The sequence below is a fragment of the Thamnophis elegans genome, chromosome 6, assembly GCF_009769535.1.
Source record: "Thamnophis elegans isolate rThaEle1 chromosome 6, rThaEle1.pri, whole genome shotgun sequence".
In the NCBI taxonomy this organism is placed as follows: domain Eukaryota; kingdom Metazoa; phylum Chordata; class Lepidosauria; order Squamata; family Colubridae; genus Thamnophis; species Thamnophis elegans.
In genome coordinates this window covers 30,818,772-30,835,183 of record NC_045546.1, presented here as the reverse complement: position 1 = coordinate 30,835,183, position 16,412 = coordinate 30,818,772, and the positions used below count along the sequence as shown (strand labels likewise).

The 16,412-nt window shown below is 35.7% G+C and overlaps 1 protein-coding gene across 2 annotated transcripts; it reads right to left on the bottom strand.

Moving 5' to 3' along the window:
* Positions 1 to 362: 362 nt before the first annotated feature.
* Positions 363 to 16,270, bottom strand: CD200R1 (CD200 receptor 1). 2 transcript variants are annotated; one of them, XM_032219273.1, is made up of 6 exons: positions 16,056 to 16,270; positions 11,824 to 12,129; positions 9,140 to 9,382; positions 7,955 to 8,078; positions 7,086 to 7,146; positions 363 to 2,924 (listed from the first exon to the last, which is right to left on the bottom strand). In XM_032219273.1, the coding sequence occupies exons 1-6, from the start codon at positions 16,138 to 16,140 to the stop codon at positions 2,820 to 2,822; spliced, it is 924 nt and encodes a 307-aa protein (XP_032075164.1). In that variant the 5' UTR covers positions 16,141 to 16,270; the 3' UTR covers positions 363 to 2,819. The 2 variants fall into 2 exon arrangements, with proteins under 2 accessions (XP_032075164.1, XP_032075165.1); XM_032219274.1 differs by having other exon boundaries at positions 7,086 to 7,143.
* Between the last annotated feature and the right edge of the window lie 142 nt (positions 16,271 to 16,412).

Sequence of the window (16,412 nt, the reverse complement as noted above, 5' to 3'; positions counted from 1 at the left end):
ACATGTTACTAATTTAACAATTGCAGTGACAAATGGAAAAAAAAGTTGTAGAATGGGAAAAAACTCACTTAACAAATGTCTCAGCAACATAAATTCTGAGCTCAATTGTGATCGTAAGTCGAGGGCTACCTGTATACGTTAGTTTACTATTTAGAAATGGGGTGCATGCTTGTAATATCCTACTTTTTGTTTCACAAAAATTATTCAAACTAACAAGGCAATGAATGGATCACAATGTGTGTGTGTGTGTGCGCACACACACACACACATTGTGATCCATTCATTGCCTTGTTAGTTTGAAGAAGATATCTGTATACTTTTGTACTATGATTAAACATTTCTGTTTTCCTTTCAAACAAAGTAATACAGTTGAGTTCCCTAAGTACCCTTATTTATCTGTTGTCTTGGTTTACATTGGACACCATTGCTTCTACAGGCCTCAAAAACCCTTAAAATATCTTCAGGTTCTAATGTATATTTGGGTATCTATATGCCCTGGTTCTTCCACAGATATTTGTCTGAGTTTAGGAAAACCGCTCATTTATTTCATTTCCTCTAAAAAGTAAAACCAAGAAAAACAAGTTCAATGTCAATTTGCGGTGACACACATTCTCCTCCAAAGCATAATGTTTAGTAATTTTGCAACTGCAAGATATACATTTTTTTAAAAATCAACTCAATTTGAAACGCTTTGGTTTCCATGAAAAACATATAGTCATTCACTGATTATAGTGATAATGTGAATCATCACTGCTATAATCTTCTTACATCACATAGGAGAGTTTCATGAATTTTCTAACTAATATTGTCAAAGAAATGTTGCAATGTACTAACAAATATCACCATGACTAAAACAAAGCTACTTTCTAAGTTTAGCTTTCATAGCCAAATGTGTCTAGGAAGCCATGGAGGGAAACAATGGTGAGGGGGGGAAATATCATAATCCCTTCTCAAAAGTTCTGTAGGAATCCCCTCCCCCCCCCCAGGCTTCTACATGGAGAATTTCCCAAAATTTAATTGAACATCAGGCTAATATGCCATCTAGTGGCTTTTAATGGTGATTGAGAGAGAGAGAGAGAGAGTCTCCTGTGCAAACATTTACTGTAGAAAAGGTACAGAGGTTGCCATATAAATAGTTGGAATTCATATCATTTGTAGAGAGAAAAAATAATCTCTTTTAAGTCAGATATGATATACAGTGTTGTAGAAAGTCAGGTTTGAATCCAACCACAGCAACAGTGCTTTGGCAAATAATGTGTTTTCATTATTGTTGACATAACAATATGCTGGCATCTCAAAGGGCTGCTTTTCTCTTATTTTGTTTGTTGTTTTTTTCATGCATCCCATATTCTGCCACTCTCCTTCCCAGAATTCAAGCCTATATCTATCCAGAAGGGCTTCAGAAGAAAGCAGGCCATTTGTGGAACCATTTTGAACAATGTATTTGAACAGTGGAGGGAGAAAAATACAGGTGGTGAATCTATGTGCTTTGTTTTCTTTTGATGTTTAATTTTTCCTCCTATAAATTTAGATCATAGATTGCTGCACATTTATCATATGAATTGTATATGCAATTTCCCTAATGTTGTGTACACTTTTTGCAAGCAAATTAACTAATTGCATGTTATATTACTTTTATAGTTATGTATCTGTTTGTGAAAATGTTTTTCTAACAGACTTTCCTTTCAAATTGGTAAGCTACTTTTAAAAATTCATTTAAATTCTAAGTCCAAACAAATCTCACTGTATATCCTCCTTTAGAGCTTTCTGTACATTCAAAATCACATTCTGTCAAAACTGATCTCACTTACAAAAGTAGCAATTAATGTTCATTTATATGTGTTTACATATAATGGGTAATTGTCCTAAGTCTTCCTGTTAACCTAATTTAGTTTTGTGTAATTACGTACACTTCAAAAATGCCAGAACAAGACCAAACATCAAGGAAAATGTTTTGACCAAATTATGCATTCTTTCCACTATCTTCACTTATTCTGACTGTAAATGTCAAGTCATTTAGAGTATATTGTGTGCTTCTTGAATCACTTCAAATAATATTAATCTTATCCACTGTAAAAAACAAACAAACAGGCAGGCAGTCTGTGCAAAAGTCTACAAAATCTCAGTAAGGCTTTTTTCATGCTTTCTGAAAGGCAACAAACTAAACTTAATGCTTAAAAATTGCAGGTGTTTGATTGCAGTGTGTGAGTATAGAAAACTAGACATATCCAGAGAGAGGAAGCAAACCAGGTTTCAGTATAAATTTTTCTTGAATAATAATCTTGTGGTTAGTTGATTCTCAGAGCTCTTCAAATTCAGCTCACTCTTAAGCAGAATTATAGTAGAAGAATATCCACTTTTTATGACTTTCATATCAGCTTTCTAAACTGATATTTTAATCTTTGTGAGGAAAAAGTGCCTGGTACAGAAGAGGCCAGTAAAGTTCTTAGAAGAATCTGTGGTGATTAAAGAGAAATAGTTACTTATTTATGCAAATATCCTCATGTCCAGTGGAAAGATTGGTTTAAAGTTACTGCCATTGCCATTCATGTTGAGCCAGTCTGATGTAGTGATCAAGGCATCATGCTAGAAGAAACCGAGTTCTAGTCCTACCTTCAGCATCAATTAGCCAGCTTGGTGATCTTGAGAACATGAAAACAGTCATGGCAGACCATTTCTGAAAAATTTTGCCAGAAAAACTGCAGAGACATGTTCAGGTAGTCTCCAAGAAATTGGAGAAAAAAATAAGTTGCCATTCACTGTAATTAACACATTTTGCCCTTACATACTTCTCCTCTCAGTTCAGATCTGATGCTGTCTTACGTTGAAGATGAAAGATCATAACCTGATGAGAAATTACATGCTTTATCATATAATACATTTTCCACTTGCACAAAGATGGCATATGGTTCCACATCATTTTCCTATAAAACAAAACAAAAAAAACATTTTTAGAAGAAAAGGCATGACATCTTCTGAATAAAGTTTTAAAACATACTTTAAAAAGGAAGCATTAATAACCCTGTCTATTTTTTTTCTTTCATTTTATATATACTATTTATATTACACTTATACCTGATGGGAACAATATGGCATAAATCACCTTTACAAGATTGGATTTTTGCATTACATAACTCACTGAGATACTAATCGTTGTAATTGGTTATTGAATCCATGTTTTATAACACAGGTGACATTTTGACTTCTCATTAAACATCCTCCAGCCCTACAAAACTACACCCCCACACCTTATGAACAAGCATAGTTACATAGTGTGGGTAATAGCATAAACATTTCAATTTTGTTTTCTTTTCTTTTTACCAAAAGAGGCTTATTCTTTCTTTCATTCCTTTTTAATCCTAGTATTCTCAGATCTAAAAGCAATTTTGTTTGGAATATTTGAAAGTATAGCTACCCTGAAATTAAGCAGTAGAATTCTTTGAAAATGCCACCTTACTGGAAGATACTAGAACAATGTTGGTGAACCTTTTTGGCACCGTGCCAAAACAGAAGAATGTGTGTGTGCACATGTGCCAGAAACCGGAAGAGCAGCTGCCCAGTGTACATGTGCGCGCCAGGCGTCTGATCTTCCGGTTTCCAGCACACGCATCAGCTATGTAATCTTTCGGTTTCTGGCATGCATGCGTGCGTGAAGGCCAGCTGGCCAGTCCAGTAAGTTGACATTCCTCTACAACTTAACCGGCCAGCTGGCGCACATGTGTGCCAGAAACCGGAAGACCAGCTGACCAGTGTGCACATACCCATTGAGAAGCTACCTTTCCAGTTTCTGGTGCTCCCGCACATGTGAAGACCAGCTGGCCAGCGCACTGGAACTCAGAAAAGCAACAGGCAATGGCTCGCATGCCCAGAGAGATGGCTCTGCATGCCACTTCCGCCATGTGAGCCATAAATTCGCCGTCACGATACTAGAACATCTTTTAAACGTAAAAAGTCTTCCAATTGTTATTTTCTGTCACAGTGCTTTGTGTTACTAATGGCAGATTAACTACAGTGGATGGCAGGCCTGGAGGAATAGGGAAGATCCTTTCGGAATTAGAGACAAGAGTTAAGCTGTGACCCCTTTGCTTGTTATCTAAGATTGTAACTAGGTTCAATTAAAGTAAAAGTAGACCATAATCCTCATAGCCTGTGGGGATTTTATTTTGGAAGACAGCCCAGTCATCTAACTGAGTCCAGTATTGCTGTTAGAAACAAGTTTTACTTTTTTTCATTTTTTTTATATGGAGAAAAAGGAAAAAATACAGCAACAGCACGTAGGCTTATATATCACTCAAAGATGCTTTACAGCTTTCTCTGAGCAGTTTACAATGTCATCATATTGCTCCCAACAATGTGGGTCATTTTACTGACCTCAGAAGAATAGAAGATTGGGTCAACTCAAGTCCCATCAGGATTGAACTCCAGACTGTGGGCAGAGTTAGCCTGCAATACTGTATTCTAACCACTGCACCATCAGGGCTCAGTTATGTATGATTGATAACATAATTAAAACACTGGAGGATAGATTTACGTATGTACTATGCCCACCAGTTTTAACTTGCTGTGGTACTCCTTTTCTAATAGAATACAGTTTCTATTATTATGGCAGTGATTAGTAAGAAACTTTGCTGATTGCTATTGTGGGTATGCTTTAAGCATAAATTGTGGTAAAGGTGAGAATGTTGATTGAATAACTAAACTGAAAAAAGTTGAATCCAGCATTCAGAGTTGATCAGGAAGTAAACGTATTGAAGAAACTTCAGCACATAACATTAATTAAGTAAATTAAAGCAGCATCTTAACAGCTTTCATGTACTAATTTCAAGTTATTATTGTGCATTACATTTATAGCTTGTTCAAACTGTTTATTATTCTCTGCTTGTATGCTTATATATAAAAATTAAATTGGGGGTCCATATTATATGTTATTTCAAATACTGTCCTGTTGGTTGAAGAGGTATTATTGGTATAACTATCTGATTTGCTTTTTGTTTGTTCTAAAGGGCATCACTATTGATAATTGGTGAATATTAGTGATTATTAATTAGCAGGAAACCAATGATTATTAGTGAGCAGGAAACCAGTGATTATTGATGAGCAGGAAAACACTGGTTGCAAGAACTTCCAAATTGGATGGAGAGAAAAAGGAAAAAAGTCAGTAGAAATCAAGATTGATATTTTGCTGTCTACAATGAAAGAGTTAAAAGCTATTCTTTCAAATCAGATGGAGGTAAGTAAGAAAAAGTAAGAGAAATAAAAATGATGACATTATCCAACAAAAATTGAAGCATAGCAAAGAAAAAAAATGCAAAAACTGTTTACAGAAAACAAGAAAATGCAAATATTTAATTATAAGAAGATTTTGGAACAGAAAGCTTACTTGACAATAAGAAAAGACAAAATATAAAAATTATTTGGATTTTGATGCAGATGAATTAATAGAGATTCAAAAAGTGTTTAGAATTAATTCCTTTGTAAATCAAACATTTTTAATAAATAAAATGGCTGTAATATAATTGAAATGGCAAACTATTTTGTTAAAAGTGAGTGAAAATATTGAAATTATTATGTGCTTAAGAAAATAATGTGCTTAAGAAACACAAAGACTTGGCATGCTTGACATCATATTTATAAAGCATAAATAAAAGTATATGGCTACATTCCATTTGGAAGTATTGATGATGGGACAAAAGTATTCATTTATTCAAAGAAAGATGTTAACTAATTCTTAGAATGTATCAGCAAGTGTCTAACTAATTATGATAAACAGCAGGGAGTCAAGCCTATATAACTAATCTATAAAATACTCAAACCGTAAATTAAGGATAAGATGGATAAAACTAAGATGTCAATAAATATTAATAGCTTGAACAATTCATTTAACAGGAAGCAGATTCTTTTAAAGCTTGCTGTTGATTATTCAGCCTTGATTGCTTGTTGCACTTATTTCCTTTATGAAACTTGGGTTGATAAAACATATCAGATTCCGCATTTAAATTTAAAAGTTGTTACAAGAATTAAATAAAGGATGTTTCATTAAAAAGGAAGGAGGAATGGGAGGGAATGTTAAGAAGAATGTCTAAAAAATAGCTCATAAACATGCCATAATAATTAAGCATGATGTTTACTAACATAACTGTAAGCTTGTGTCTCCTTGTTGCTTTGGAAAGAACATCATCTTGCCAAATACTTGTTTTTGCATGGTGCCTACAATCCACTACGGGTGGTTCTTGACTTACGACACAATTGAACCCAAAATGTATGTTGCTAAACGGTAAATTTGTTGTGTGAGTTTTGACTTATTTTACTGTAGTTGTTCAATTAGTAACACCGTTGTTAAGTGAATATGGTTTCCTTTTTGATTTTGCTTGTCAGAAGGTTGCAAAAGATGATCACATGACCCCAGGGTGCTCCAGCCATCACAAATACAGTCAGTTGTCAAGCATACAAATGTAAATCATGTGATCATGAAGATGCTGCAATAATCATAAGTGTGAAAATGGTCATTTTTTTTCAGTGCCGTTGTAACTTCGAACGGTCACTAAATGAACTGTTGTAAGACGAGGACTAACGGTACATCTTGCATCTTAAGCTTTACAGCTTCCTTTCTTGTATCTCACCTTCAGTGGTCCATCAGATAAGGCCTTTGTACCTACAAGTATTCTATTGACTGAAACTGTAGTGCTTGCAACTCACAGAGCTGGATGTGACTCAGCAGCTCTAGGCTTTGGTATTAGAATTGCCATATTGCCAGCCATAAGTAGGGAATGATACTTTGTTTTCAAGCCAAGAGTGATTTTTATCTGTTTTAACGGCATTGCTAGACACAGTATTCTGAAAAGATGGCTCGGTCAAGGCATAAACAAATTGTGATTGAAATTAATGTACAATAAATCTAAGTAAGTACTGAAATTAACTAATTAATTATTAAAGATATTTAATAGCCTTCTCTCTGCATCTTAATATGATGACAAGCACAGGTAAATCCTTCTAAAAGTTATTGTGAACTTTACAATGCAAAAATCATTTTAAAAAAAATTAAAGGCCAGTTTGAAACAGATCAATTATTGTTTCCTTGGTCTTACCTGGATGGTTTGTTCTGAAACTGTTTCTATATTTGTAGTTGCAGGGATTTTTCTTTTGCTGCTATGACAGGAGGAGGAAGGAAAATAGTCAGATCCCCTTCTCATTAAATGCCACCGCAAATGAGTTTTGTTCAATTTTTAAGAAAAGGCACTTCAAATTTATACCACTTACAACACAGTATCTTTTCAGTTTAACCATACTTTCCTCATAAGAAAAGATGCAAGGTTGCAGAGTTAAAATGAAGGTACAGTTTACCACTTCCTTCATGTTCTGAGTCCTATCTCCTGCTCTAGAATTACCATCATTCTGCCATAACTCTTTCCCCTTTTGTTTTCCCCCTCATTCTACATTTCATTGCACAAGCAACACTGCAGCATTCAACGTGCAATGGTTTCACTCCTGCAGTAGTTGACCCAGCTGATGTTCATAGCGTTCCCGCAGTGTCTGCAAAGCAGAGTGACATGATACAAGCTCTGCTTCTTTTCTGTGGGTTCTAAATTGCTTGTATTGCAATAGCAATAGCAATAGCAATAGCAATAGCAGTTAGACTTATGTACCGCTTCATAGGGCTTTCAGTCCTCTCTAAGCGGTTTACAGAGTCAGCATATTGCCCCCAACAACAATCCGGGTCCTCATTTTACCCACCTCGGAAGGATGGAAGGCTGAGTCAACCCTGAGCCGGTGAAATTTGAACAGCCAAACTGCAGTCAGCTGAAGTAGCCTGCAGTGCTGCATTTAACCACTGCGCCACCTCGGCTCTGCCTGCCATCTTGCCAATGCCTCTACTTCCACAAATGTTGCCGTGATCAACTCCGATAAATAACGAAAGGACCATGAGTTGATTTAAATTAAAACTTGGTATACATACCTTCCACAGAACCTCCAGAGATAGATGGAAAGTGAAAATCCAAGTATTCCCAAAAGACCAGTAAGACAGCTATAGAGAATTATCATGGTAGAACTTTCCTTTTTTTCATTAATATCTGAGAAAACTGTAAAGTGTGAGAGATAATCAGTAGGAGAGATTAAAGCCCTAATACATTAAATAAACAAAAAGTGGTCAGAAAAGAAATAGAATGATTAATTATCATTTAGATATGTTCCTAGACAAATTCATGTTTTCTAATTTAAAAGGTTATTTAAGACTTTGTGTAGAAGACTTAGTATTCATTGCGAAATCTTTATTGCTTTAAGCTACAAGAAGTCATGGCAATAACTACAAATAGGAATGCAAATATCCAACCTTTCCACAAAAGTAACTGGAATTTTCAATCTCTGAAATTTAAGCAGAAAGGCAATCACTATCTAGCCACTCTAATTGTTTGGAGGAAATATTAACGAGTACTTTATTTCTAGTATTAAGAGCATTCATTACTAGTTCCAACTTACTTTCTGAAATAATTTCATAACTAGTACCTATATCAACAGTCTAATAATAAGCACACCCTTTCCTCAATTCCCATAGCTTAAGCAAATAACATAAAAATAACTAGAGAAAATTGAAATCTGTGTGACACATAACCCATGTGCCCCACCTCCCGCACATACACATGTGACCCACACACACATGCAGATGTGAACCCCCCATTCCCACCATGCATGCGCACATGACATGACCCCTTCCCAACACCCCATTTTGGGCCTAGGCCTTCCTGCAGCCTCTAGGGAGCAAAAACGCATGCACGCATGCACCCCCCCATGCATGTGCCCCACCCCCTGTGGATACTCAGCAGAGACCCAAAAATCAGCTGGCCAGTGGGAGGCACGTGCGCATGCGCGGTGGAGCTGAGCTGGGGCGAGCCCACAGAAAGGCTCTGTGTGCCACAGGTAGCACATGTCCCATAGGTTCGCCATCACGGGCCTAGCAGTAGGCCATGTGTAATGATAGGAAAGACCCTAAAAACCTTTGTCCATCAGAGTAAATAGCTCTGGGTTAAATAGACAGCCTGATATATTATTTATTTGTTTATTTAAAAAGTCAGCAAAGAACAGATTACTGTAAACCAAATATGACTTGGCGAGTGAAACTGATGATTAAATGCTTAAATTTTACCTGATAGAGTTAAGATAAGTGACTTTCCCCCAGTAGGATGGGAGATGATGCATGTAAGCTTATCCTCATTAACATTTTTCATATTATATGTACTGATGACGGTTTTTGTGTCATTTGGCAATATTTCAATCACAATTTGAGAGTCTCCTGGTGGATTCCAGGATATCCCCGCAGCTGGCTTTCCTGCAGCTGCCTTGCACACAGCAGTGCCATTGGCATGAGTCAAGGACACTTGTGGAGACACTAAAATGAAATGGGACATATAAGAAATAATTAATTACAATTACCAAGCTAGCACCCATTTAGTGTGAGAGGCATCTTATTATCAGATTTCCAGCCACATTTACTCATCAGTAAGCACATGATAGAATAAAACAGGAAAATACGTATATATTTTTCAAGGAACGCACCAAATAATGTTGAGAAGTAGGGGTCACTACAAAAAAGCATGTATTTGAGCAACCAGAATTGCAGAGTTGGAAGGGAACTTGTAGGTCATCTAATCTAACCCTCTGCTCAAGCAGGAGACTATACCATTTCTGACAAGTGTGACTGTCCGGTCTCTTCTTGAAAGCCTCCAGTGATGAAGCACCCACAACTTCTGAAGGCATTAAATTGGTTGATTGTTCTATCAGAAAATTTCTCCTTATTTCTAGGTTGAATCTCTCCTTGATCAATTTCCATCCATTGTTCCTTGTCAGGCCTTTGGGTGCTTTGGAAAATAGGTTGTCCCCAGAGGTGTGTTGCTCCCGGTTCGGCCCGGATCAGGCAAACCAGTAGTAGTGGCAGCAGGAATCTCCGCCCACCTGTCTGGACACTTCTGCGCATGCGCGCCCAAACAGGTAGTAAAAAATTTAGCAATCCACCACTGGTTGTCCCCCTCCTCTGTAATAGTCCCTCAAATATTGGAACATTGCTAACATGCCACCCCTGGTCCTTCTCTTCACTAGATTAGCCATGCCCAGTTCTTGCAATCCTTCTTCATATGTTTTAGCCTCCAGGCCCCTAATCATTTTGGTGCTGTTCTCTACACTCTTTTCTAGAGTCTCAACATCTTTTCTTATAATGTAGGACCAAAACTGGATGCAGAATTCTAGATGTGGCCTTACAATCAATAATATATACCCTCATATTGCTGCCACATACTTAGTTTTGCATGAGTTTTTTTACCCTTAGCTTGGTTTTCTGTCTGTGAATATATAGAAAAAATTGGTGTTCCCTCCCTCCCTCCTTTCCATCCCCTCCCCTTATCAAGTTTTCCATTCTTGTAACATCACAAATTCATCATCAGTCAACCCTGTGTTAATCCCCTCAGTTAATTGTAGTGCTAATAATAAAATTGCTCTATTGCTCATAAAAACCATCACAGATTGTTGAAGGAAAATAGCTTGAGGAAACATGGGTTGGAGGTTTTGCCAAATGTTCCATGTGTGAGCATTGCATGCATAATAAAAAAATAATATCTGTGAGGTCTAGCCTTGCTTTCGGGACATGATGGGCAGATAAATATAAATGTTTTATGATCCCAAAATATTCTAAGAATACCAATAGGAATTGAAATGGTACAGCAGGATTGCAACATTTATTTATTTATTTATTTATTTATTTATTTATTTATTTATTTATTTATTAGACTTATATACCGCTTCATAGGGCTTTCAGCCCTCTCTAAGCGGTTTACAATTTTTTTAGCAAATTGAGTAGCAACTTGCCCCCACAGTCCGGGTCCTCATTTCACCCACCTTGGAAGGATGGAAGGCTGAGTTGACCTTGAGCTGGTGAGATTTGAACCGCTGAACTGCAGATGACAGTCAGCTAAAGTGGCCTGCAGTACTGCACCCTAACCACTGCGCCACCTCAGCTCCATTGACAACAGTGTTCCAACATCTCAGAGCAGGGAGACATTGGGATGTCTCCCAATGTCTCTCTGCCACAAAAAAGAGGGAGTCAAGCTATTCTCCAAAGCACTTGAGGATTAGGGTTGGAAGTTTTTAAGAAGAGATTGGATAACCCTTTGTCTGAAATGGTATATGGTTTCCTTCCTAAGCAGGGGGTTGGACTAGAAGACCTACAAGGTCCCTTCCAACTATTCTATTCTATTCTATTCTATTCTTATACATGCCCAACTAACTGGTTAAGATATGTTGATGAGCTATAGGAATATTGAATATATATATATATGTTGGCATTTGAAAAATATGGAAGATGGAACTTCAAGTTCTTTATGTTTTCAAAAATGAGCAATTCCTACATTTTGCAAGTTTTAAATGAAGATAATAATCAGCTGATACTTCATAACAATCTGCAGTTCCTCCCCACTTCTGAAAGCAGAAGGATGGTGGGAGTTTTCTAGAAAATGCCAGGAAATGGGATAGCTGACTGCAAACATTAGCAATAAATGTAAAGAAGGACAGTTGAAACACCTGAGGGAAGTCTACCATGTGCCATCTTACATTAATAATGCTGAAGGTACTACGGTGCCTTAAGCACATTAATGAAAACAGGATATTACAAGCACAAGCAAATGTATCAATCATTAAAATATATTTTACATTTGCATTTTAATATTATAAACTGTTTTGAGATATCCTGCAAAATGACGTAAATGTATGAAAAATAAATATAATAGTTCTGACTATAAAAATCCAAGACAATGATTTTAAATATCATATATTGTTTCTTACCTGATAAAGATACTTCATATTCATGGCTTAACGTTCCTTTCGCAGTAGCAATGAAACATCTATATATTCCTTCACTGGACATTTGAAATGATTTTATCTGAACAGCAGAATCTTCTTCTGGTCTAGATACCCAATCTATAAAGTCCATATTGCAGTTTCTGGCTATGGTATTGTTCTCTCTCTTAAATGACAAATGACAATGCTGTCCGTTGTTAAAGTTCACCTTCCATACTGTCAGATTATATCTTTCTGGAGGACAGTGCAATTCAATGGCTGTTCCAAGCTTTGCATATTTACTGAATTTATCTAGAAAGATGTAGAAAGAAATGTTATCAAGAATTATTATAGGTAAACACCGTTGTCCATGAAGATGCTCCTCCCCACAGGAGGAAACCCACATTTTAGAAAATAAATGGTGACAAGGCAAATTGATGGACCTATGGTAAAATAATATCTTTTAATTTAGGAGATCCTACCGTCAAATCTAAGGAAGAGTTAGAATCAGAAGGTCATGTTTGTCATTGGTTTACATACTTACAATGGAAAGAAAGATTTAAACTAGATAAAAAGAATCGTGGGTTTAACTTTGTTAAAAATGAACTGGATACTTTACTGAGTGGTAGTGATGAACATATTATTGCAAAAGTCTATAAAGTGTTATTGGAAATCTGGGAAATGAATAAGTAAAGCATTGTATGATTCAGAGGGCAAGGAATTTTGGATATAATGTAATGCTTGAACAGTGGGAGAATATGTGAAATAAAGGTTTAAAGTTTACATTAAGCTATAATTTAAAATAATTTTTAATCAGATGATGTACCGTTGGTATTTAACTCCAGATAAATTGTCAAGAATTGTCAAATGAATGCTGGAAATGTATATGTAAAGAAAGGACTTTTTATTATCTATGGTGGACATACGATAAGGCAAAGAAATATTGGAGTAGGATTCATATCTTAATACAGAAAATTATTAAAGTGAATATAGAAAAAAACAGAAACTTTTCTTTAATTCTTAATGGAACAAAACTTGGGGGGAAATTGATGTTATATATGCTAACGGCAGCAAGACTACGCACAGAAATGGAAGGTCACTGCGAACCCTGCAATGGATGAATGGCTGCAAAAACTGATGGACTTAGCTAAATTGACTGCTTTGATTAAAGAAAAAAACATAAATAACTTTACCACTTCTGTGCTTGAGGTGGAAAAAGATGAAATTTTGATTTTGGGTTTTACCAGTGAGATAGATTTGTTGTTACAGAAATGGCTAGTTTCTAGAATTATTATAACAAAGTAAAAAGTTGAGCATAGATCTTAATGCCTTATTCAACTGCACCAAAGGAGTCGGAAGTCAATGCCTTTTTTTCCTTTTTCTCTTTCTTTTCCCCACTATTCACTTCCCTTTTTCCTTCCCTAACTTCCCTAATATTTCCCAAATATTCTCTTTGAATGTTATAAACTTATATATACACATACATACATACAATTATTATAGGTAAACAGGCAAGGTAAGAGAGATGTTGCAGAGTACCTTGGCCTGGTACCCAAAAAGATAATTTTAAAAGATGATTTTGCTACTAGCATAGCAAGATTTACTCACAAAAAAGTACCAATAGGCCAATATTTATTTCCTTGTTTGTTAAATTGATTTATATGGCCACCCATTTAACAAATGAAATTCTCAGTGCCTAGCAACACATTAAAAACAATGGTTAACAAATGGCCTAATCCTAGAGTAACCTCTGAGAACCCAATGTGTTATACCCTATCAGTATAAACTAAATTATGCAAAAAATAGAAAATATTAAAAGTACTAAAAAGAAAAAAGAAAAGAAACAGAAGCCAAACTAAATTGAATTTACCTCAAACCATTCACTATACTTCTCTCTACTTTTCTACGCCTGCAAATCACGCTTGCTTCTATCACATTGATACACTGATTTATTCACTGCCATTTTGTACATTAGCCTCCTCACTCCTCTTTTTCTGAGGATCTCACTCACTCTATCCAACCATGGTTCAGCCCTTTTTCTCAATCCATTCATTCTTCCCTCATTTGTTTGCTTTCAAGTTCAATTATCATTCAATCCCTTTATATGGCCAAACCACTTGAATGTACTTCTTTTGCATTGATCACTCACTTTTGAATTGTTTAGCACACATTTATTAATGATATTACATCTTCTAGTTTTACCACATAACTAATTTTTCATCATTTACGCATATATAACTTCCAAGTTTCATTTCACATTTCCCATCAAAAGACAACTGCCTTTGATACATTGATTTTGAGATTCATGCTTGTGGCATTATACAATGTGTCTAACATTTCCTAAATATCATTCAGATTTTCAGTAGCAAACATATCATCTTCATATAAGAGAACACACACATTTGTTTTCATGATGTCAGGACAGCTGTGGCTAGAAAGTGTTGTTTATCAATGATGCAACCTCTTTCCAAAAATAAGACTGTTGCCTTCCACAATAGCTTTCCAAAAATCACCAAAGGCTAAAGTTATACAGAGCGTCTATGGGACATAATCCTTCATCATCACGCCTTTTTAATTACATGTTTTCATTTTTATTGTAACTATTAATTTAGGGCTTTTTTAGTTCTTTGTATTATAAAGGATAGGCCATAATTTCTTATTTTTTACTCACAGCTGTTTTATTATTTGGTTTTGACTCTGAATGATGTTTTTATTGTGTATTGTTTTGTTGTAATGTAAACTATTGGATGTTGGAATGATTTGGTGGCCTATGTATTCAATAAATACTCTCCTAGCATTTTCACAAACATTCTTTATACATTTATCAATAAATAAATTAAAAAACAAGTTGGACTAGAAGACCTCCAAGGTTGTTTCTAATTCTGTTATTCCTACTTTTTTCCATAGCATGGGTTGACTCAATAACTATTTTAACAAAGGAAAAGATGATTTAACATATAACATAATGCTTGGCCCACAGAATTAATAAATTTTGCATTACTTCCTACAAAGAGAATAGCACCCTTGAAGAACATCTTTGATCTAAATAAAATGTTTGTACAATATCATACCCTTTTGAACAATTTCTCCTGATAGGGATAGCCCTATAAAACTTACAATATGAAAGCATAAATTTATACTCTTTACTATAATGTCAAAGTTATACTACAAAACTGAATAAATTATTGATTTATCAAGTAGCATTCAGAAACATTTGAATTGAATTTGAATTTATTGCACTTATATTCCGCCCTTTTCCCCGGAGGGGACTCAGGGCGGCTCACAATCCAAGTCAGGGAAGGGGATACAGATAAGGGATAAAAAGACAAACAAAACAATACACAATTTAAAAGCACACAACAACCATACCATTCGAGGGGGGGGGGGGGCAAAAGCTCTTTAGCCCCAGGCCTGTCGGAACAGCCAGGTTTTAAGGGCTTTGTGGAAGGCCTGGAGGGTGGTGAGGGTTCGAATCTCCATGGGGAGCTCGTTCCAGAGAGTCGGAGCAGCCACAGAGAAGGCTCTCCTCCGGGTAGTCGCCAGCCGGCATTGGCCGGTGGATGGAATTCGGAGGAGGCCTAATTAAACATATTAAACAAGGCATCTTATTTCCTAAGGTCAAATTTGAAAGTGGCTTCCAGAATCATTCAACTGGATTCTGTAGTTTTTACATTAAATTAGGCATGTATACATAGTGATGCAAAGTTAATATGGCATGATGTTTAGATTACTAAGGTGATACTTTTTAATTACTCACTATAAAGTTTATAGCATTAGTTAATAGATGGCCATTTTCCAACTATTAGCATAATCTGGATGGCTGCGAACATAAAATGTCTGAAGGAAGACCAATATGTGCAACTCTGGAAGAATTATGGAATAAAAACTTAAACAAACCATAATATAAAAATAATAAAGAAGTAAAATAAATTAGTAAGTTCATATATCACTATAACTTAGAACGATTATCCATTTTTCTCACTCTATCGTTATTCTTCCGGTTATAATATAAATTTACATTCATATAATAATGCCACTTACTTTCAACAAAATAAAGCAAGGGCCATTGCTTTAGGAAGGTAGGTGTTGACAACTACTTACAAAAAATATTCTATCTTTAAAAATTGTTTAAATATATCTCAGATATTTTGCAAAATATCCTACACCTTTCCAAAACAGAGAAGCAAATATTCCAGGGAAAGACAACATCTTTACTTACTTTAACATATTGAACTTACCAGATACTGCCATGGCCATCATAATAGTGAGAAGGGCCCCAGCACCCCAAATCTTCATAATAAAATCACTGCATTTTGCTTCCATGGTTCACACAATTGTTTCTCTATTTGACCCATTCTATTGTACAACTATTTGTTGTACTCATGAGCATCTTTTGGTGAACATTTTTTAAAATTCCGGATGGCATCTTTCTCCTGCTTTTAACATCCTTTCATTTCTGCAGCAACTGATTAACAATTTTGCCTCTGTCAGCTGCCTTTGTACTGTGCAAGACTTCCTGTGTCAAAATGTGATCACTGAGGAAACAGATCAAGCATTTTTCTCATTTGTTCCCTAAAGAAAGCTGCTGTCTTGTA

What these genes read in the sequence shown, in the direction of transcription:
- CD200R1 (XM_032219273.1), bottom strand. Translation starts at nt 16,140, where the DNA reads ATGGAAGCAAAATGCAGTGATTTTATTATGAAGATTTGGGGTGCTGGG. An exon ending in GATGGCCATGGCAGTATCTG is followed by an intron (nt 12,130 to 16,055) that starts GTAAGTTCAATA and finishes ACATCTTTCTAG; the next exon opens with ATAAATTCAGTAAATATGCA. An exon ending in TTTCAGAACAAACCATCCAG is followed by an intron (nt 2,925 to 7,085) that starts GTAAGACCAAGG and finishes TTTGTTTTATAG; the next exon opens with GAAAATGATGTGGAACCATA.